Source organism: Sinocyclocheilus rhinocerous, unplaced genomic scaffold (assembly GCF_001515625.1).
Source record: "Sinocyclocheilus rhinocerous isolate Xijiao unplaced genomic scaffold, SAMN03320098_v1.1 scaffold1515, whole genome shotgun sequence".
NCBI classification, from domain to species: domain Eukaryota; kingdom Metazoa; phylum Chordata; class Actinopteri; order Cypriniformes; family Cyprinidae; genus Sinocyclocheilus; species Sinocyclocheilus rhinocerous.
Window position 1 is genome coordinate 448,041 of NW_015627243.1, and position 21,175 is coordinate 469,215.

Consider the following 21,175-nt stretch of genomic DNA (forward strand, 5'->3'; position numbering starts at 1 on the left):
TGTGGTGTTCCTTATAAAACAAAATCCAAAAAGCCTCTTTGAAAAAAAAACTGCTGTAAAAAATGTGACTTCCTAACACTTTTTTTCTAGTTTCAGTCCTCCCATGTTGCTTTTTAAGAGAAAGCTCAGATAATGGTTTCATTCACTGCAACTCTTACAGAAATTGCTCATTCATACAGAAACAGGCCTTTGCAAGTTATTTTAACTCATTGAGTAACGGGGTTTAACCTGTTTTTTACCATGTACTTGGTAAAAACCTGACTTTACCATGTAAAGTCACAGTGATGATTACCATAAATCAGTGGCCTGGGTTTTAGAAAAAAAAGCATTTCATATTACAATTCCAAACTGTCCTGTACGGTTTCTCTAGCTTCGAACGTTATAACTCTTAAAAATTGATATTGTGGCACTGCTAATGCTATTATCTCCTTTATGAACGATCACTTTTCCTTATTTTTAAGTCACAGTTGTTAAATCTTTTGTCTCAGCTCTTTATGATCAGTATATTTAATCAATGCACTGTGTGAAGTAGCCCAGTTATTAATTCTTACCTCTAAACTGATCACTGTTATTTGCAAAAGGTAAGGAAAAGGGAGTGTCCCTTCAGTTTCCTTCCTTGGATTTTCTATGATTCTTTTACAACAATAGTCTTGAAACCAGGCAGATATTTACATCATTATTTAAAACCACTGTAAACAGGGTTGCAACAAACCCCTGAAGTAAAGAAACTGCTTACTGTAGCTGTAATTGTACAGGTATAAACACTGAGTATTTTTAAGGGCTTTGTTGCAGCTGGCTGCAGGGCATTAGCATAGTCTCAAAGATTAAATAGCCTAAATTTGTCTCAATTTAGTTGATTGTTAAAAAGTTGCCTGAACTTGCTCCAGGAGCCCCATGCAGGGGCATCAACCATAGACTGTATCAACCATAGACTGTATGGCTTCAACCCTGCTTCTGGAGACACACTGTCCAGAAGAGTTTAACTGCAAACTTATGATGAATGTAATAATGTATTATCATCTCACCCACTGATTTAGAAATGACAGTAACTATGGTCAAAGAGAGTCATTTGTGGATTCACAAACTGATATATATAGGCCTATTTACAAAATACAAAACTGCAACATTATGAACATGTTGCTGTTAGCATAACACGAACTGCAAATTAGTGACAGACAAATGAAGAACGGGAGTCTAGAAAAAAATTGAATTAAATAGCCTAAATTTGTCTCAATTTAGTTGATTGTTAAAAAGTTGCCTGAACTTGCTCCTGGAGCCCCATGCAGGGGCATCAACCATAGACTGTATGGCTTCGACCCTGCTTCTGGAGACACACTGTCCAGAAGAGTTTAACTGCAAACTTATGATGAATGTAATAATGTATTATCATCTCACCCACTGATTTAGAAATGACAGTAACTATGGTCAAAGAGAGTCATTTGTGGATTCACAAACTGATATATATAGGCCTATTTACAAAATACAAAACTGCAACATTATGAACATGTTGCTGTTAGCATAACACGAACTGCAAATTAGTGACAGACAAATGAAGAACGGGAGTCTAGAAAAAAATTGAGCAGAGTCTGCATTGCACGACTTTTCCTCTCAGACAACTAAGCGCAAACCCCGCCCCGCAGCCGATTCTAAAGATTTCATTGGTCATGTCAATCACAGATTTGCATGCCTACACAACACTGAAACAAATACTAACCCTTAACGCTACCCTAAGCCATAACCTTAACCTTAGGATAGCACTGATAACACATGATGATAGATAATGACATGACTGTTATACTGCTACTGTTAATCGCGTTCGAAATCCATGATTTTTCTGAAGTTTTCTTGACAGGTGACAGCGTGACTGAATTGACCAATGAAATCCGCCAAGGGGCGGGGTTTTGTGCGTAGCTTGTAAGTTTGGGAAAAAAATACCACCTTCGCGCTTTGGCCCTTGAACGTATTTGCACTTTGAACATTACATAAGCACTATTAATTGTAAGCACAGTTCAGCACAGCTTTGTCTGGAAAAGACACAGCTACTTACGTACGATGGGCTTTGAGGACTCTATTATGCAGACATTTGAATGCGTCAAGTGAGTAAAACTGCTTTAGTAGTTTAGTAATGCTAGGTGCAGCCTCTCATGCTTTTTAAGGTGAGGTTAAATCATTTCCTTTGGTGTGCAACTTGCCTAGTCATTTCGAGGTCACTGCACGTACACTTCACCAGTTTCCTGCAACTTCACCACATTCGTCTTTGTAAAAAGACGTCTTTGTTTGTCTATTTTGTAAATGTGCATGCATGGCTTTTTTTGTTGAGCATTCATTCTCTTAATTATTTTAACTAAAATGGTAAGTCAATGCAAATTATTTTCTTTAGTTGTACAGTTTTAAATCAGACAGTATCATGTGCATTGTGTCTGTTTTCTATAAAAAAAAGTACATGCCATAAAGAGCAATGTGCTTACTTTAAATGACATAGAATCAAGATTCAACATTCATGAAATACCTTGAATTGTCATTTTATGTGAGAAAATCTCATCTTGACATCACAAGACAACACCTCATGCAATATGATGACAAACTCAACAACGGCAATGTGAAGAAAACTGATAAGTGGTCAAACAATGCAACAATATTAAGTATTATTGCCCCAGTGCATGGTGGGAAGAGGGTCGCCGTGATTTTGCCAAGTAAGTCATGTTCCTGGATCAACATCTTTTGTTGATCCTGAATCAACATTACTGTCCAAAAATTTAGACCTAACCCAATCCCTACCCCTAAACCTAACCCTGCCCATAATTTATTCCTAAAATCAGAAGGAAATGATAGGTGAATAACAAGGGTGTAGAAGCATCTAATCCTGATTGTAAGCCTTAGTAAGTAAATAAAAAACCTATGTAAGTAAAAAAGCCATTCTTAAGATTTTTGGCAGTCGGGTTGACTGATTTTTTGTCAACTAACTTTCTTCACTTTTAGAGAGACCCTTGGTAACCTTGATCGGTCTAAACTACAGCTCCTAGTACTCTCTTCTGCTGGGGTTGGAGCAGTTTTGTGCTACTTGGCATGGAGGCAAAGCCCCAAAACAATACCAATTGGGGATGGCTGGTGGGGAGCTGGAGAGAAACCTTCAACTGAGGACAAAACCATTCACAGATTTGTTGTGAAGACCTCGGTGGAAGAGACAGAGGTGGGTGTACAACCTGAAGAGTAATAATATTTTATTTCAGTGTGTAATGCGAGTCAGCGTCTTTTATGTAAAGAATGGTGCAGCGATCAGCAATTTTCATTTCAAATAATAGGTTTTCACATAAATCCCCACAAGATCACTCTCTTCCACTTTCGTGTGTGTTAATCATACACTCACTCAACCACTATATATTTAAACGCCATCATTAACCCCACTGTTTTCTTTAGGATCTACACAGACGCATTGACCAAACACGCTTCACAGATCCACTGGAGGATAGCCGCTTTAATTATGGATTCAACTCTAACTATCTTAGACGGGTGGTGTCTTACTGGAGGCACCAGTTCGACTGGGAAAAGCAGGTGAAGGTGATTAACCAATATCCTCACTTCAAAACCAAAATTGAGGGTAAGCAGTAAGCACCTAACACTTTTAAAGGTGATCATTTACCTCACTAGATAAAACATGTAGTAACAAAGCGTGCAATTTTCACTTTGTCCTTTAAGTCCCATATCTTGCATTCACAAAATCCGTTTGGGCATATTACAAACTGTTCTAGAGTTTGTGTTTCTTAAAACCTTTTAGTGAAAATTTGTACTGCTTCTCAGGAATAGATGTGCATTTCATCCACGTGAGGCCTGTCCAGAAGGCTGGACAGACAGTTCTCCCTCTCATGATGGTTCATGGCTGGCCTGGTTCCTTCTATGAGTTTTACAAGATCATACCCTTGCTCACTAAAACCGATTCAGATGTGGTCTTTGAGGTCATCTGTCCCTCTATTCCAGGCTACGGCTACTCTGAAGCACCACATAAAAAAGGTAAGTCTGTCAACATTTATGGAACTAATGGCTGATTTTACTAGACAAAAACCTGGATAAGTTTTCACACACAAACAAATGGCACGATGGCAGACAGATAATATACAGTCTAAACCAGGGGTCGGCAACCCCAACAGTGTGACCCTACTGAACACCACTGGATGTGTGTGACAAGACCAATTGTGCATTAAAACATTCAGTGCACACACACACACACACCACTCGCAGACAGAGAACGTGGATCGCACGGCACACACATAGGCCTATAGAAACATTCAAGAGCTCAGAAACTTCTTGTCAATGCTGCCCCGCGACTTTTATTAATAAAACAGCTTCGATACTGAATTGCTACATTGTATTTCTCGGCAACGAAGGGGTAAAATCGCTGTTTTTGAAGGAACTATGCGTCAATGTTTGCAGTGAGAGACGCAGATGCAGGTAATTAACACACGCAACTTTAATCTCTCTCTCTCAAAATGGCCATGAAGGTTGAGTAGTTTGCATCACTGGATATAGCTGTCGGTCATTTAACATTTCTATTGTAAAACAGTTGACTAATATGCAAATTTCCATCTTACCTCGCTCTCTTTCAACGTTAAACCAAAGACTATAGAATACCCAAGACGTGTCACTCGTATAATTTTGAACGGGGAAAAATGCAAAATTAGATAGGAGCTGCACTTGCATGCCAGAGAGCCGAGTGAAATGACTTGCCTTAAAGGGATGTTGATTAAACCAAGTAAGGATAACTGCAGGCTAGAGGAGTGGGTGTGGTGAAAGATTAGGGAGTGCCAAAAGGTAGGGGGCGTGGATAAAGGCCTTTCTAATTGGTTAGGATTAGGGGTTGGGTTAGGGGTTAGTTTCTGTTGTAGCATTCACGTTTCGGCACGCTGGCATTCGTGCTCTGCTTCTGTAAACAGTAAACCTAGTAAAACTACTTTGATTTGATTGGCCATCTCGATTATTTTGACATTGACGAGTGCTGTTAGCCACACGCATCTGTAGACCAACGCAGGTTAATTCTCACACATTAATAGCATTTATAGCTCCTAACAGGCTGCTATGAGGAATGATTACCTCAAAATGTACACCAGTATGCAGTTTTTCCTATTGGTCGCATGCCAGTGATTATGCCTCTGCGTTACAATGTTGGCACGCGTGCCATAGGTTGCCAACCCCTGATCAAAACATATGCAAATAGATGGGAAATGGAGAATAGACCTGCTGTTCTTTCCATTTTTTCACATGAAGGATTCAACACTTTGGAGGCTGCCCGCATCTTCCATAAGCTGATGGAAAGACTGGGATTCACTGAGTTTTACGTGCAAGGAGGAGACTGGGGAGCCTTCATTACAAACAACATGGCCCAGATGAAGCCAGAGTAAGAGTTTCACACCCCTTACTATCCTAATAACTGTCTTTTTAATGACATGAGTCTCTGTCACTAGATTGTTTGTCTTTTTTTCTGTAATATGTTTTTTTTTTTTTTTTTTTTATAAATACAGAGGTGCCATTTATAAAAGCGTTTGTTGTAAATTAAAGTGCTGTCTGTTGCTCTTTTTAAAATAAGGTGCGTTCGTGGTCTGCACCTGAACATGGTCATTGCTAGGACAGACAGCCTTGGACAGCTCCTTTCCTTAGTCATTGGTCGCTACCTGCCGTTCCTGGTGGGCTTCACAAAGGAAGATGTCAGACGACTCTATCCTTACATGGAGAAGAATATATATGATATACTGAGAGAATCTGGCTATTTACACATTCAAGCTACTAAACCAGACACAGCAGGTAATGCTTGGCACACATCATATTATGCTTTTGGGTCATGTCGAATTAACACCTAACTGAGAACTTAATTTATCTAAAAATATAATTTGCACATTTTTGTCACCCCTGCAGGATGTGGACTGAATGACTCTCCAGTTGGCTTGGCTGCCTATATCTTGGAGAAATTCTCCTCGTGGACAGACTTAGGAAACAGAGACTTGGAGGATGGAGGTTTGGAGAGGTGAAGGATTAATCACATACAGTTGCATTCATTTTTGCACAAATATAAATATACAATACTGTTCCAAAGTTTGAGGTCAGTAAAAAAATTTTTTTGAAAATGAGTGAGTGACTGACGTGACATGTGGCCAAGGACGGTAACACATACTTGAAATTTGTGCTCTGCATTTAACCCATCCAAGTGCACACACACAGCAGTGAGTAGTGAACACACACACCGGAGCAGTGGACAGTCATTGCTGTGGACAGTGGAGTGCTGTTTCTTCACTCCCCTCACCTACAACTCCCTGTACTGAGACTCGAACCCATGACCTTCGGGTTACAAGTCCAACTCTCTAACCATTAGGCCACGAATGTCCCTTTTCATGTTTGAAGTACTTGATCAAAAATGAAGTAAAAACAGTAATATTGTGAAATTAAAAATAAGTTTTCTATGAGTCTATTTTACAATATAATTTATTCCTGTGATGGCAAAGCTAAACTTTCAGCAGCCATTACTGTAGTCTTCAGTGTCACATGATCCTTCAGAAATCATTAGAATATGCTGATTTGGTGCTCTAGATTTAATATATTGAATTTTATTTAATTATCAATATTAAAAACAGTTGTGCTGTTTAGTATTTTTGTGAAAAACTGATACTTTTTTTAGGGTTCTTTGATGAATAGAAAGTTCAGAAGAAAAAGCATTAATTTGAAATACATTTTTTAAATAACATTATACATTTTGATTCATTTAATGCATCCTTGCTGAATAAAATATTATTATTATTATTATTTAAAATCCTACTGATCCCAATACTTTTGAACTTTTACATATTTTATGTAAGGAATTTTAACTCAGTTGTAAGGGAATTAATTATTATTATTGATTCAGGTTTTGATAGGACTCGGATTTGAAGAGCCTAATTCAACCTGATTCGATTGATTCTAAATTTGATAGTTTACACTCTATCAGTTACTCGGCCAGCGAGAAGTTGATGTCAGTGTATATTACCAATTGAATATGTAAATTTTGTATTCTCCCTGGCCACGGGTGAAATACAATTATGATAATTTGTAAGCTCTTAATGATAGTGGCATATCAGGGTCTGTTCATATTTAGAAATCCCTACATTTAGATCGTTCCTTTAATGAACTTGGATGCAACTAGCAATATCTAAAAATATAAAAGTTTAGTTAAATTTTTAACGAAGCGGTTTTGTCACTTATTGTTCCCTCATAGAAAGTTCAGTCTAGACGACCTCCTTACAAATGTCATGATCTACTGGACCACATGTTCCATCATTCCCTCAATGCGCTTCTACAAAGAGAACCTGAAGAAAGATTTCAAGACGAGGGTGGACAGAGTGTAAGTTCAAAAAGTCTTTGTAGCGACTCAAAGTGAATATTTACGGAGCCCCTAAAGGGACATGGTGGTGAATACAATACGGGATGGGTGAAAAGTGTAATTTTTTTCCAAAACTCTTGCGTTCTCTCACAAAACGTTTGCATTACCCTAAGAAACTTTGCAACGTTTTGCCAAAAAATGCAAAAAGTTCAGAATTTTTTTCCCCCCCTCCCATCTTATATTTTTTCCACCACAATGTCCCTTCAGGGGCTCCATAAATACTCATATCTCATCTAAATGTTTGCTTTAACTCTTTTCTGATTTTTCATCATAAAAATATATCACATATAAAACATATATAATTCTTTGCAGCCTTTTCAAACAATGATCTTATCTGTATGGCTAAGAAATGTTTTTTTTTCTTCTTCTTTCCCATAAAGGACAAGTGTATATGTGCCCACTGGCCTGGCTGCCTTTCCTGATGAGCTACTCCACTGCCCTAGGGCCTGGGCTGGCTCACGGTTTGCAGATGTACGTTCCTTCACCTACATGCCCCGAGGGGGACACTTCGCTGCCTTTGAAGAACCCCAGCTGATGGCTCAAGATATCATTCAGTTTGTGGAGAAAGTGGAGAGCAAAAGTCACAAATAACAGCTTTATTCCAGTATCTGAAGAAAATAATGCACTGCTCTGATCATTTACGTTTAGTGTCATTAGTGCATTTAACAATCTGAAGTTAATTCATTTGTAAATGCAAGGTTCAACATTTAGGAATGTTGTGGTTTTTAAATGAACCAAATGAAGTTATATAAAGAAGTTCTGTACAATATAATTTTGTAAATATTTTAGCATGACGATGAGCATAAAAACTCCTGTACTGTTCAAATCAGTAAACATTTTTGAAAATGAAAAGCTAACATCTGCCTGCTAAAAAGAAACTTTACAGTATACATGCTACAATCATCAGTTTGCACCATTTCAACCAGATTTAATGAACCCTGTGCCCAAGATGAATGTTCTTTTGTAAATGAATGGAAATGCAAATAAAAACAAACAGTACAAAGATACAGCACCAAATGGAAGTTAAAATGCATTCTTTTCATGAAAATATATACTGACAGACTTAAAGAGCCTAAAACACATCATTCATTATTTTTAAGTAAATTCAAATCATGTACATGCATCAGTTTCCAGAAGCTGCCATCTAGCAGTTGGTTTTAATTCATACTGACTTACAAATTGGTACAAATGGTATTGGAGTGAGTAGCAGCCAAGATTGTTAAACATTAGAAAACCATCACTGTATTCTGTAAAATTAATCATGTAAAATATATGGATTAGCTGATGACAATGAAAACATGGCATAAATAATCTGAGGTTTTAAAAAATGTAAATTCACACAGAATTCCTGAATAAAAATAATAATAAAAAAACAATAGCCCATATACTTTTTGGTCAGTCATACAGCAGTGATCCCTGAGAATGGAGTGAATTGTATTTCAGCATTCCCTGAAATCTGCTACTCTTTATTCCCTTATCATTTACAGAAACCTTTCACTGTGACAGGGGCTTGAAACCATATATAGTCCTCCAGATCTCTTTTACTTTTTTGTAACTCCCCGGTGAGAGACAAATCACTGGCTATAGAGATGACTTGCCTTTTCACTTTTGTGGGAACTTTAAAATCCATTTTGGGCTTAAACCCAGTCACGCCACAATCCCGGTGACCCAGTGCCATGACCGTAGTAGTCATGAGGCGCACAGATTTGGCATCTGACAACAGGTCAGCCACAAACAACGTGCGGAAAATCTGTCTCAGACTGGTTGAGGTCCTTAAGCTGTTTTCCCCGGCCCCTACAGCCACCGCTTCCATGTTCACCTCATACAGCTCGGTGGGAAAAATGGTAGACCCACCCAGCATGAAAAGCACACGACGAACTTGGCTAAGAGAGAACAGTGCCTCAAGGTGGGCCAGCACTTCATCAAGCTCCTGCAACGTACGCTGACACCGACGCCAATCCAAGCCCTCAGATGTCTTTCCAGACCGTCGAATTATCGTGTCCTCTGTCTGTGAGAAAGGTAGCACAATTAAGTCAAACTTTATTAGATTTATGAATTAAGGTATATCTAATCAAATGAGGTCTTCTGTAATACTTGAGTGGCATTATGCTGCTGTTTCTGGAGGAACACCATTTGGTCATATGTCATGGGCATCTGCTGCCGCTGGTAAAGAACACACTTCAGAAGCTCACAGACAAATCTACAGCAACCATCCTGGGTGATACGGCCGGGAAAGACAACATTCACTCGTCCTTCTTCTCTTGCTCTCCTGAATATTTCCTCATCATCAACGTGGTTTGCAGACACTCCACTAGATTCACAATCCCTCTGAATTCCAGAAGAACTGGCCAAAGCATCCATCTGCTGGCAACCTTGAAATAAAAACAATGGAATCAACATTTCAGAGATTTTCCGAGGCACAGACTAAAGTGGCAAACGTCAAAGAGAACAATGATGTGACACTATTTTGTCGTCCAGATCAGAAATTATTTACGGTTATATAAAGATGTTATATAAATAAGTTCTGTACAATAATATTTTTTGCCTGATGCTTTGGGCATACAAACTATAAAAAGATATACTTTTTAATCTGTACTGTAAGTTTCAAAAGCTAACATCTGCCTGCTAAAAAGAAAATTAGTTTCACCGCACATTACAATATACATGCTTCAATCATCAGTTTGTGCCATTTCAACCAGATATATTTTGTAAGTGAATGGAATGCAAGTAAAAGTAAACTATACAAAGATATAGCACCAAATGTAAAGTGAAGTGTTAAATTGCATTATTTTCATTAAAATATATAATTGAGAGACTCGAACAGCTTAAAACACAATTTATTAAAGCAGCACTATGTAACTTTTGGCGCTCTAGCGGTTAATAAACAGAACTGCACACATCCCGCGGAAGAACATTCCAACCGGAGCTACTTCTCTAAGTTTATGTCTATGGCGATTCACGCAGGTAAGTGTTACTCCGCAGCGGTGACGACCCGACCAGGCTACAATAGTCCAAATATAAGTACTTATTATAAGTGTACCGGAGTGATTCGGAATAAGACAAAAACGCGGTTTGGAAGATGAATTCATGATGTACTCATTATATACATTTTGCAAATTTTGAACACAGAAAAAGTTACATAGTGCTGCTTTAAGTGCAGATTCTGCTGTATGGCAAGTGTTGTGGGTTGTTACAAAGACTTCAGATGACTTGATATAAGATGAATTCATGTTGTACTCGCTCATTATATACATTTAGCAAACTTTGAACACATAAAAAGATACTGCTTTAACTTTAAGATGATTAAAATCATGTACTTTCAGTACATCAATTTCCAGAAGCCGACATTTAGCAGATATTTTACTTATAATTGTTTAAAGAAAGTAAAGCAAAACCATTAAAATGCAATTTGTCACTCGATCGTGACTGTGTGTGTGTATATATATATATACCACAAGTTTATATTCTTGTTATTCTTTAGACTTCTCATTTGTGATTAACTTATTATTTAACAACTGAGAAGCATAGATAGGAAACCTAACCATTTGCCAATACTTACCATCATGATCGTCACCTCTATGTTCTGTTCTTGCGTGTGTGGGGCTGTTTCTATTTTCTTTGTTCTCTGATGGGTTTAAAAGCTCCCTGTCTCTCTCAATCTCACCAATGTTGTCCAACAGGTACAAATTTCCCACCTTAGCTTTAGCGGAGGATTCAGGATCATCATCGACCTGGCACAAAATGTTCCTTTCCTTTTCTCCATCAGATGAAACCTTTGATTCTTCTTCGTGAGGTATACACTGATCGGTGTGAATAATTGTGTTATTGTAGCTGTTGTTAGAAACAAGGTTGGTTTTGCTATGTTTGATGACAGTCATGTTTGCACGCTCAAACTCTCTCCTCTTCGATCCCTCTTCCATTTTCTACTGTTTGAATTTGCCCACCGGGCACGGCATCATGGGAAACACGGGAACCGGAAATCATGGAAAATCTAATAAGAGTCCATCTCTTGCATTTTTATTTCACGTTTTTTTTTTTTAAATAAAGAAATCTTTGGGTAGCATGAGATTTATTTATATACATATTTATTTATTTTTAATAGCCAGGCAATTTTTCCTGTCTGTTTATTAGATTATTTTTCTCTTCGGATTTAAAGCAAAGCGGCGAATGACGCCCTCTGCAGGTTGACTTTTTTTATACAGCCTAATCCTGTTAGGTTCTTGGCCATTCCTGCCGAAATGTTATTAGGTTGTCGCCGGTGTTGTGCCGAATTCTGCACCCCTGCCAGATTATGCACCTCCTCAATTAAATCGCTACTTGATTGCCTAATCCCAAACCCTCCCCTAATCCTAACCCCTCCCCCAAAGCAAAGCGGCGAATGACGCCCTCTGCAGGTTGACTTTTTTTATACAGCCTAATCCTGTTAGGTTCTTGGCCATTCCTGCCGAAATGTTATTAGGTTGTCGCCGGTGTTGTGCCGAATTCTGCACCCCTGCCAGATTATGCACCTCCTCAATTAAATCGCTACTTGATTGCCTAATCCCAACCCCTCCCCTAATCCTAACTCCTCCCCCACACCTACTCCTAAACCTACCAATACTAGGGGGTGCATAATCTGGCAGGGTGCAAATTTCGGCACAACACCTGATTGATTGAAATTTAACAATAATGGAGGCCTTCGTGCATTCTGTGCTCTAGTCTAATCTGCAGAGATTCTGTCATGCATTAAATTGTGGGAATTTTTAGACTTCACAGACTTTTAAATAATGTTTTGTCAAATAAACTTTTTTTTCTTAATTAAATATGTACTGATAATATGAAAGAAAGTATTTTTTGAACAAGGTGATAATGCTAAGAACGTCAAAATAAGATTTTAACATGCCCACATTTTCTCAAGGCAAATCCTCACAGTTTCTATTTTAATCACTCATTAATAGGTATAAAATGATTAAACGCCCAATTATGCACATTATAGTTAATCAATACCTTAAAGTAATATATTCAATATATATCAAGTCATGGAGCTCCTTTTTGCAAAGAGTTCAATGTGTCTCATTGCATACAATCTATCTTGAAACACGTCCTCATAGACATTTGTATACATATACAGCAAACCTGTTGCTACAAAAGGCTGATTTAGTAAATAACCAATATCACCACATCTATTTTTTACATTATTACATAGTGTAAATATGGCTGAATAATAATATATAGTTAGATCCACAAGAATGTTTTATCTTATGCTTCAGTAGACGCAAGAACTTTTGACCCTTTGTCAAGTCAAATCACCTTTATTTATATATAGCCCTTTATACAATACAGATTGTCAAAGCAAAGTCTATTCTGCGGCAAAAGTGTATCGATAAAGTTGCACATCACTAAACAGCTGTACCAAATATGTGCTCCATCCCCGCATTCCGCTACCACGCACGGCGCTCCAGTCTGCCGAAGCTCTTTCACTCGCTCACCGCGGTTGCTACCCTACCAACCCTACAACGCTTTGACGCTCAACCTAGCGCACGTCAAGCGAATGCGCGTTTTATCGGACTGCCGCATGAAACCATCCAATCGCAACTCCACTTCCGCGTACGAGCCGACCAATCGCCGCGCGCCATTTTCCACGCAGCCACCACTGCTAGCGTTAAGGTAGGTTGCATCACCGCACAGTCTCCCCACCAACTACAATTTGACAGTTTCTCAGGTGAGGCGTCACGCTACAGGAGCTCTTTCACTTTCTCTTCAGTTTCAGCGCGCATTTCGCTGTGAGCCTGGGGTTGCTTAACTCAAAAACCAATTACCAGAAGCCCTCACACCACGGCACCATGAGCAAAAAGAAAAAGGAGTGGAGAGCGGAGAAAGGTAAGGGTCGTTTGGACTCTCGTCGTGTCTCTTTCGTTTAAAGACAGGATTCATAACTCTAGCGTCAGTCTGGGGTTTGACATCCACCGGCTTGAACCTGGGGTCACGGCACGCACGTGGCGGGAGAAATGTCGTCTTATAGACGCTCTGCCTCTTGAATCAACAGCATGGACAGATGTACACCTTCAGATGCAGGTGGAGCATCAGTGCATGATGCTGTGATCAAGGCCCTTATGTGTCCAGCGTTAAAATCTGTTTAAATGCAAATAAAAATGCATTAATTAGTGTTTAATCTTTTATAAATTAATTGGAACATGCACATGTTTGATTGGCGCATTTAGTGAAACGCCGTATGATAACATAACAACCCCAACGTGGTGCTTTCCATGAACTATGACCATTGTACCCTTGATCAAGACGACAAACCCTGTCTGACTCCATGTAAGTCAGTATGTATAAATGCATCAGCTAAATTACAAATTAAAAGTTCTGTTAATTAAACATTTAATGAAACGAATGTCATGCATGCATGCACTTTTGCTAGATCCTGGTCCTGGATATCCACCTTCATAAGTAGTTTAGTTCTAGACCTATTGTCTAAAACTGTAAGCATACTACTCAAAAATGAGTTGAATCAGGTGTGTTTGATCAGAGTTGGAGCTAAACTTTCCTGGAAATGTGCTTTCAGGGAACAGGATGGTATAATGCAACTTTGATAGTGTGTTTGGAAGTTCTGCACTGTCCAAGCCTGTTTGATATAATCATAATTTAGCTTGTTTTGACCTGAGAACCTTAATGATTTTGTGTTACAACAAAGACACTTTTTCATTAGAATAAGATTATTTTTAATAATTTGAAGTGCACAAGCACTGCCACCTGTTCTTGACATCATCACTTAGTGTGACCTGAAGTTCACGACAACACAGTTATTGATTGTTGAAAATTTGGCCTCCAGTGAAGTATGGTTATTATGACACATTCTATGAAGTTGCAGGACTGTAAATCATTAGGTTGACAGTGATGCTACTCGATACACATTAATGGTCCGCTATCGTAACTCAAACGCACATATATGATGAGAGCTGTTGTCTAGAGTAATACAGTGCATTGCAGTGAACAAACATCAGATACTTGCGTTATAATATCTTTTGATGGTGACTTGATGAAATGAATCAGCTTTGTTGGCGTTTGTGCTATTTTAAAATTGCAAGTACACATTGCACTCATAAAGCAGCCTTTGTGAAACAGATCTTCATTCGTGTAGCAATAGGGAGTGCAGGAGGATAAAAACGGAAAAAATAAATTAATAAAGATGGTTGAAAAGGCAGATGTAGGGGCAGTAAGCATGAAAAATCAGTAGTGTCGGCAGGGGCACTTTGGAGCTGGTTTCTATCAAGAATTTTAAGTCTTATTTTGCCTGGAGTAGAAAAAAACCTTTTTGGAGCTTCTTAGAGCTTGTTACATTTTATTTTATTTTAACTTCTTATTTTACCACATAATAACTAGTGAACCCATTACACTTTACTTTACTGGACCGATTTCTAGAAATACCAAATGTTTCATTTGAGTTACTAATTTCTCTGTTTTGTGTATTTCTGATTTTATTTTCGTGTTTAGTCAGCACCAATGTTGTTCAATGTAGACAAGTGAAAATACAATGTTAAACAGTTTTCTAGAATTGTTGGATTATGATAAAAGCAAGAAACAAAAATAAAACCTTTTCTCAAAGTTAACTTAATTTAATGTTTTTTCTTCGAAATACAGAATTATAGGAAGTTTTTTTTTTTTTAACCATCTCTTCCATGAAACCTTTGTAAGGAGTTTTATGTCATTTAGTGCCAACAAAGGTTGCATTAATGGTAGAAACAAAAGTGAAACTAAAACCTAAGGAAGAAAGTTGTCAAGCTGTGAATAGAGAATGAAAAGAGAAAGGAGGATATAGATTGTAATGAGAAACCAACTGTGTAAACTTTAGTCTAAACTAGTCAATGAAACATGCCTTTATTTGAATGCAAGTTCTCAAATTTTGGCCACATAAATATTAGAAAATTATTGAATTATATTGTCCATGTACATTAGATAGAACAGATCACACACACAGTCTGCTTCCATGTCAGGCCTGCAGCTGTATGCTGAACAGTGTACCCTCATTAGCTTGTCACTTCTTTCTCACACACACTTACATGGCTGCCACAATTACCACACCAAAGACTTCCACTCTGACATGATGCATAGAGCTAGTCGCAGATGTTCCTTTATGAACCCCTCTGATTCAAACTGATTAGCTTTGCTTCACAAGACATGCTCTTGTCTGTCTGTATACTATGACAGTATTGTTTCATCTTTTTCACAGAGCGCTTACTCAGTCTTGGTCTAGAGGATAGGCGCAAAGATTATCGGGGAAACTATGTGCCGTTGGACAAGATTCCCACCTGGGCAAACCATGACGATAATACAGGTAAATCTCAATGCCTTTCTGACTAATTTGTTTTTCAACCAATTGCAGACTCGGGAAAGCTGCTTGAAAATGATTTTCAGTTTGTTTTGTGGTGAAGAAATTACACACTTCAACTTTAAGTAGCCCACATGATTTTACAGTAGTGAATTATATATGGTACCATTCAAAATTTTGGGGTCAGTAAGATTTTTTTTGAAGGAAGATTAATATTTTATTCAGCAAGGATGCATTAAATTGATCTAAAGTGACAGTTAAGACATTTATACTGTTACAAAAGATTTCATTTTCAAGTAAATGCTGTTATTTTGAACTTAATATTTATCGAAGAATCCTGAAAAAAAAGTATCAAGATTTCCACAAAAATAATAAGCCACTCAAATTTTTTCAATATTAAGAAAAAGTGTTTCTTGAGCACCAAATCAGTATATTAGAATAATTTCTGAAGGATCATGTGGCACTAAAGATTGGAGTAATGAAGCTGAAAATTCAGCTTTTCCATCAAAGGAATAAATTACTTTTTAAAGTATATTAAAATAAAAAGTTAAATGTTAATACAAGTTAATTGTAATAATATATCACAATATTACTGTTTCTACTGCATTTTTGAACAAACAAGTGCAGCCTAAGTGTGAATATCTTACCAACTGTGAACTTTTGAACGGTAGTGTATGTCTCTTGGCCAACAGCTTTAGAGCGTATTCTCTTATATTGTAGTTGCATTGTCATTCTGGAAGAAGGTACTGGTTGTTTCATGCCCTTCTCTGCCTGCAGACACTATAATCATTCTGCATGCAAGTGACTTGCTGCCCTTTTGAAGGGAAAGGACACATGGATCAGTGTGACCCTGACAGCTCAGATATCATGGCTTATTTATGGATAGTTGTGCTGCCCTGACCAGCTATCTAAGTTTTATTAGTAGATTTAGTTTAGCAAATAAATATGATATGTAGAACAGAGAGACTTAGATGGTGACATTCTTCAAAATATCATCTTCTGTGTTCAGCAAAACAAGTTCGGAACAACTTGAGGGTGAGTAAATGATGACGGACTTTTCATTTTTGGGTAAACTATCCCTTTAAGTTCCGACTTGGGTGATCCGATCCTAAGTGGGCACTGGGCAGTGCTTAATACAGGTGTAAATGGGGTCTAAAATGTTTTGTGATCTGCTCACTAAAATCACGTAGAAGTAAAAGTCTTGGGGGCCATTCACACAGGAATGTTTTTTCCATTCCAATGCACTACTTTTCCATAATTTTTTTATGTAAACATTTGCTAAATGGACGTGTAAGAAGATCTGCTCTTGGTCGAGTCTCACATTTTTTTTGCAGCGTCTCGTACATGAGTGCCACGTTTTAAAGATGCCTAGTCAAGTTAAAAGAATTTAAACTTTTACAAGCAGTGCCGCTCATCAGTGTCAGTTTCAAAACAGTGGACCAATCAGAAGACCCTAGAGGCGGGGCATGTGTTGCAAGATTTTGTTTACAGTAGCAAGTTGGCATGGCATTTATTTTATTTCGGCAGCATAGCAGAAGGAGGCATTCTGCACTGTGCTTTTTTAAAAATCATTCCTGAGCATTGCGTCTTGCGTTTTTAGAAGCAAAGACTCTTTCTGTGTGAACGGCCCCTTAGAATATCAAACATCTGAAGCTGTTGTTTCCCGTTTTAAGACCAGGGGGCTGTTTCATAAAAGACGCTAAGAAAAGCGGGGATTAAAGTCCAAAACCTGACTTGAAATAACCTAACAAATCAATCGGGACTAAAGCGGTTTCATAAACGATAATTTAAGTTCACGCAATCTCACTAATTTGATCCAGGTTCAATGAGTCAGGATAATTGGATGTGCACGCTTATTCTTAAGCAGCCCTTAATGTCGATCATGGATCAAATCGATCCACCATGGCAAACGGCGAATATTTGTGCCGTTTAACGCATTTGAGACATTGCGTTTTCCTCAGTGCATAACTGACACATCACAGGTATATTTTTCATCTGTAAATGTTAGAAAGTCATGCAAATATATCCATTTTGCTGTCAGGAGTGGGTGAGGCTTACGTGAGTGAACGAGCGCTGCTGTGCGCATGCGCTAAACAGATGGAACGCAATAGAATAATAGCGCAATAATTCTGAATAAAATATGCATTCTGCTAAAATATTTGTTGTTGAACATTAAATGTGACGCATGTAGAATTTTAATCCTGCATATAAGTGTATTTTTATGATAGCAGTAACTGTAAATCAAATGTAAGCTAGCTAATACAGCCCAAATTACTAGCTCAAATGAGTTAGTGTATTCCTCTTATATATAATATAGTCTGTTTTATATTATTTATTTTCATTTTTAATTGAGTGATTTTGATGCTTTAAAGAGCAATTTTATGTTGTAATGTTTTAATGTTCTACTAATAACCATAAAGTACAGCTGTCATAAAACCAGAGAGAAAGGCTGCATGGCTAGAAACTGCTGATCAACTGAATGCGCATGTAGCAGCATGTTAAAATGTTTTCAAATATCTTAAACTGAAATAAGCCTGGCTTATTTGGTAAACTTGTTTAGGAAACAGCCCCCAGATGTCTGTTGCATAAAAGCTTAGATTGGTCTAATTTGAGAATGGAAAAAGAATGATTATCCCTTGGCTAACTGCTAATTGGTCAAACTGCTAGTTTTTAAAACTCCATTTTAAAGGGGTCATATGATGCTGCTAAAAAGAACATTATTTTGTGTATTTGGTGTAATGAAATGTGTTTATGCGGTTTAAAGTTCAAAAAACACATTATTTTCCACATACTGTACATTATTGTTTCTCCTCTATGCCCCGCCTTTTTGAAACGCGTCGATTTTTACAAAACTAATCGGTCTGAAAAGCGAGGTGTGCTCTGATTGAGGGTGTGGTTAACTCTTAACTTTTATAAAGAATATCTCTTTGGTTTTGAGACTTTAGTGTTTGCAACTTTACAGATCTTCTTTATGCACCAAGAGCTTGTAACACTCCAAAGAGAAAGGAAAAATTGAAATCGCATCATATGACCCCTTTAACATAATGGCTGTGTTTATGCAACTGGCCCCAGAAGATCAGGAATTATTTTAAAGACATAGTTCATCCAAATAAGAAAATTCTGTCATCATTTACCTACCCTCACGCCTAACCCTTATATGTTTTGTGAACCGGTAGATCAACAGATTAATTGAAAAGATTTGACTAAAAAAATTATTTGTTCACAGATCAGACATTTGCACTCCTCTCATAAATGTGACAAAAGTTTGATGATTTACATTTTCACACTTCACACACAAAGCTACCGGTGACTTCAAAAGATTAATATAGTACTAGCCTTTTAGGATGCTATGTGTGCTTTTTGAAGCCTCATGTAAAAGACATGCCAAACAGATTTTTATTCTACTGAAGAAAGTCAGTCAGTCATACAGGTTTGAAATTGCACAATGGTGAGTAAAGACAGCATTTTCTTTTTTACTTCCTTCAAGAAAACATTTTCTTTTCAGTGTTATTCATCTTGTCTGTCTGAATGCAAAAAATCCAGGAGAGCATGAATTACATGTTTTGTTTTTTTTCCTGAGGCACAGTGGCAGAGAGGTTTCCTACAAAACGTCAGACAAGCGCAAACATGCAGTCTTTTTATTATTTTTACCCAAATAAAATGGATCAAGGCTTGAATACACTTCAATTTTGAAACGTTAATAGTTTTCTCACATAATGTTCTAGAATTCTCAAAGAAAGTGCTTGCTAATCAATTTATTGAGACCGGAACATGCATTGGCATAGTGCCTGTATGGCTATGATCCAGAACAGATCAAGGTTCCAGCATATCCAGCATAAGGTTTTATGCTGTTTTATGATTTTCATTTTTGGGTGAACAATTCATTCGCATACTGTTTTCCATGTTATTCGTCTTGCTTGTTTGAATGGGAAAAAAAAGCATGAATTACATGTTTTTTTTTTCTGAGGCCCAGTCAGACAGAGGTTTCATACAAAAAGTCAGACAAAGTGCGAACACACAAATCATATATATATATATATATATAACTTGAATACATTCCAGTTCTTGAAATGTTAGGCTACTTGTTTTCCCATATAACATTCTAGAATTAACACAGAAAGTGATTTAATGAGTCAGGAACACATGTAGGCATAGTCCCTGTATTGCTATGATCTAGGGCTGCACGATAAATCGCATGCGATTATTTAACGCGCATCTTGTCAGTAAAGCCGGTTCTTTAATCAGCGGTAAATCTCCATCACCTGCGGGCTTTCACATGGAGCACCATTAACTACACAGAGCCGTTGTTCACTGACAAGCTGCGCAAAACCACAATCATATTTTGCGCATGTTTTGCGCAGCTTGTCGGTGAACAACGGCTCTGTGTACTTAATGCTGCTCCATGTGAAAACCCGCACGTGATTGAGATTTACCGCTGATAACAGAATGGCTTTACTGACAAGATGCGTGTTAAATATCGCATGCGATTTATCGTGCAGCCCTACTATGATCCAGCAATACAGATCAGTTCATTCCGCATAAGGGACAGCTCTGAGTTTCTGGGTTTCATCTATGCTGCAAATGAGGAACTTGGGTGTCATACTATACCAGGGTTTCTGCGGGTCTTAAAAAAGGTCTTACATTTAGTTGTATCAAATTTAAGGCCTTAAAAAGTTTTAAATTGTACAAGAAAGTCTTAATTATGATTTCAAGAGGTCTTAAATTTGGGGACGGAAAGACCAGAATTGCGATATGGCTGAATGTGATGATTAAACTTAAAAAGGCTATGATTTCATTGAATAAACATGAGCGCTGCACGTTCAAAGTCGGGTGCTGCACTACTTTGTGTTCTGCCGTTACCGGGGAAACCGTTACATTTCTACTAAACGCTCCACCTGCTGGCAGAGAATAAATGAGCATTTTCAATAAAACTGTTGTTTTGTTCAGAGTTCAGACCAATGCGAAAATCGACCCATGTTTTTACCCTGCAAACACAAAGAGCTTTAAATGTGAACTGGTGGATTGATAAGAAGACAATGCATTTAAAAAATCTAAATAGTATAGGGGTGTGTGATATGTATGGTCTGCGATAATATCGTAATTGTTGTTTTAACGATGTGCGATTTGATATTATCGAGTATATCGGATACGGATATTGCATATACTATTATCGAGATAACGATAATTTTTCGATATATCGTGCAGCCCTAATTTATACCACTTCTTATAGTTAATAAATTTCACACGGAAAAGTGCCTTTTTTTTCTCCAAAAATTACCATAGGCCTATACAAATGTAATATTGATTTTTTTTTACAACAGTTCAATAAAATAGAAGTTTTATTAAGAGACTTACGTTTTAGACACCATATTGCCTGTTTTTGCAGCTTTTGCTCAACAAAAATCATTCCAAACAAAGCCACAGTGCTGTTTTGCGTCTCTGAGCAACATGACGGACATGACGGT

General features: G+C 37.7%; 3 protein-coding genes across 3 annotated transcripts in view; 2 read left to right on the forward strand and 1 right to left on the reverse strand.

Moving 5' to 3' along the window:
* Window positions 1–1,920: 1,920 nt before the first annotated feature.
* ephx5 (epoxide hydrolase 5) lies at window positions 1,921–8,404 on the forward strand. The gene is made up of 9 exons (XM_016533324.1): window positions 1,921–2,096; window positions 2,980–3,190; window positions 3,418–3,598; window positions 3,799–4,008; window positions 5,260–5,389; window positions 5,579–5,793; window positions 5,905–6,013; window positions 7,235–7,360; window positions 7,780–8,404. Exons 1-9 carry the CDS (start codon window positions 2,053–2,055, stop codon window positions 7,988–7,990), a joined length of 1,437 nt encoding a protein of 478 aa, XP_016388810.1. The 5' UTR covers window positions 1,921–2,052; the 3' UTR covers window positions 7,991–8,404.
* Window positions 8,405–8,478: 74 nt separating this feature from the next.
* Window positions 8,479–11,394, reverse strand: LOC107724409 (MAD2L1-binding protein-like). Its single transcript, XM_016533337.1, has 3 exons — window positions 10,959–11,394; window positions 9,494–9,771; window positions 8,479–9,407 (listed from the first exon to the last, which is right to left on the reverse strand). Exons 1-3 carry the CDS (start codon window positions 11,317–11,319, stop codon window positions 8,877–8,879), a joined length of 1,170 nt encoding a protein of 389 aa, XP_016388823.1. The 5' UTR covers window positions 11,320–11,394; the 3' UTR covers window positions 8,479–8,876.
* Window positions 11,395–13,047: 1,653 nt separating this feature from the next.
* macrod2 (mono-ADP ribosylhydrolase 2) overlaps window positions 13,048–21,175 on the forward strand; it is a 37,297-nt gene continuing 29,169 nt past the window's right edge. Inside the window, exons 1-2 of the mRNA XM_016533434.1 lie at window positions 13,048–13,258; window positions 15,612–15,716. Of these exons, the coding sequence (XP_016388920.1) occupies window positions 13,222–13,258; window positions 15,612–15,716 (142 nt within the window). The 5' untranslated portion in view covers window positions 13,048–13,221. The remainder of the gene's footprint in view (window positions 13,259–15,611; window positions 15,717–21,175) is intronic.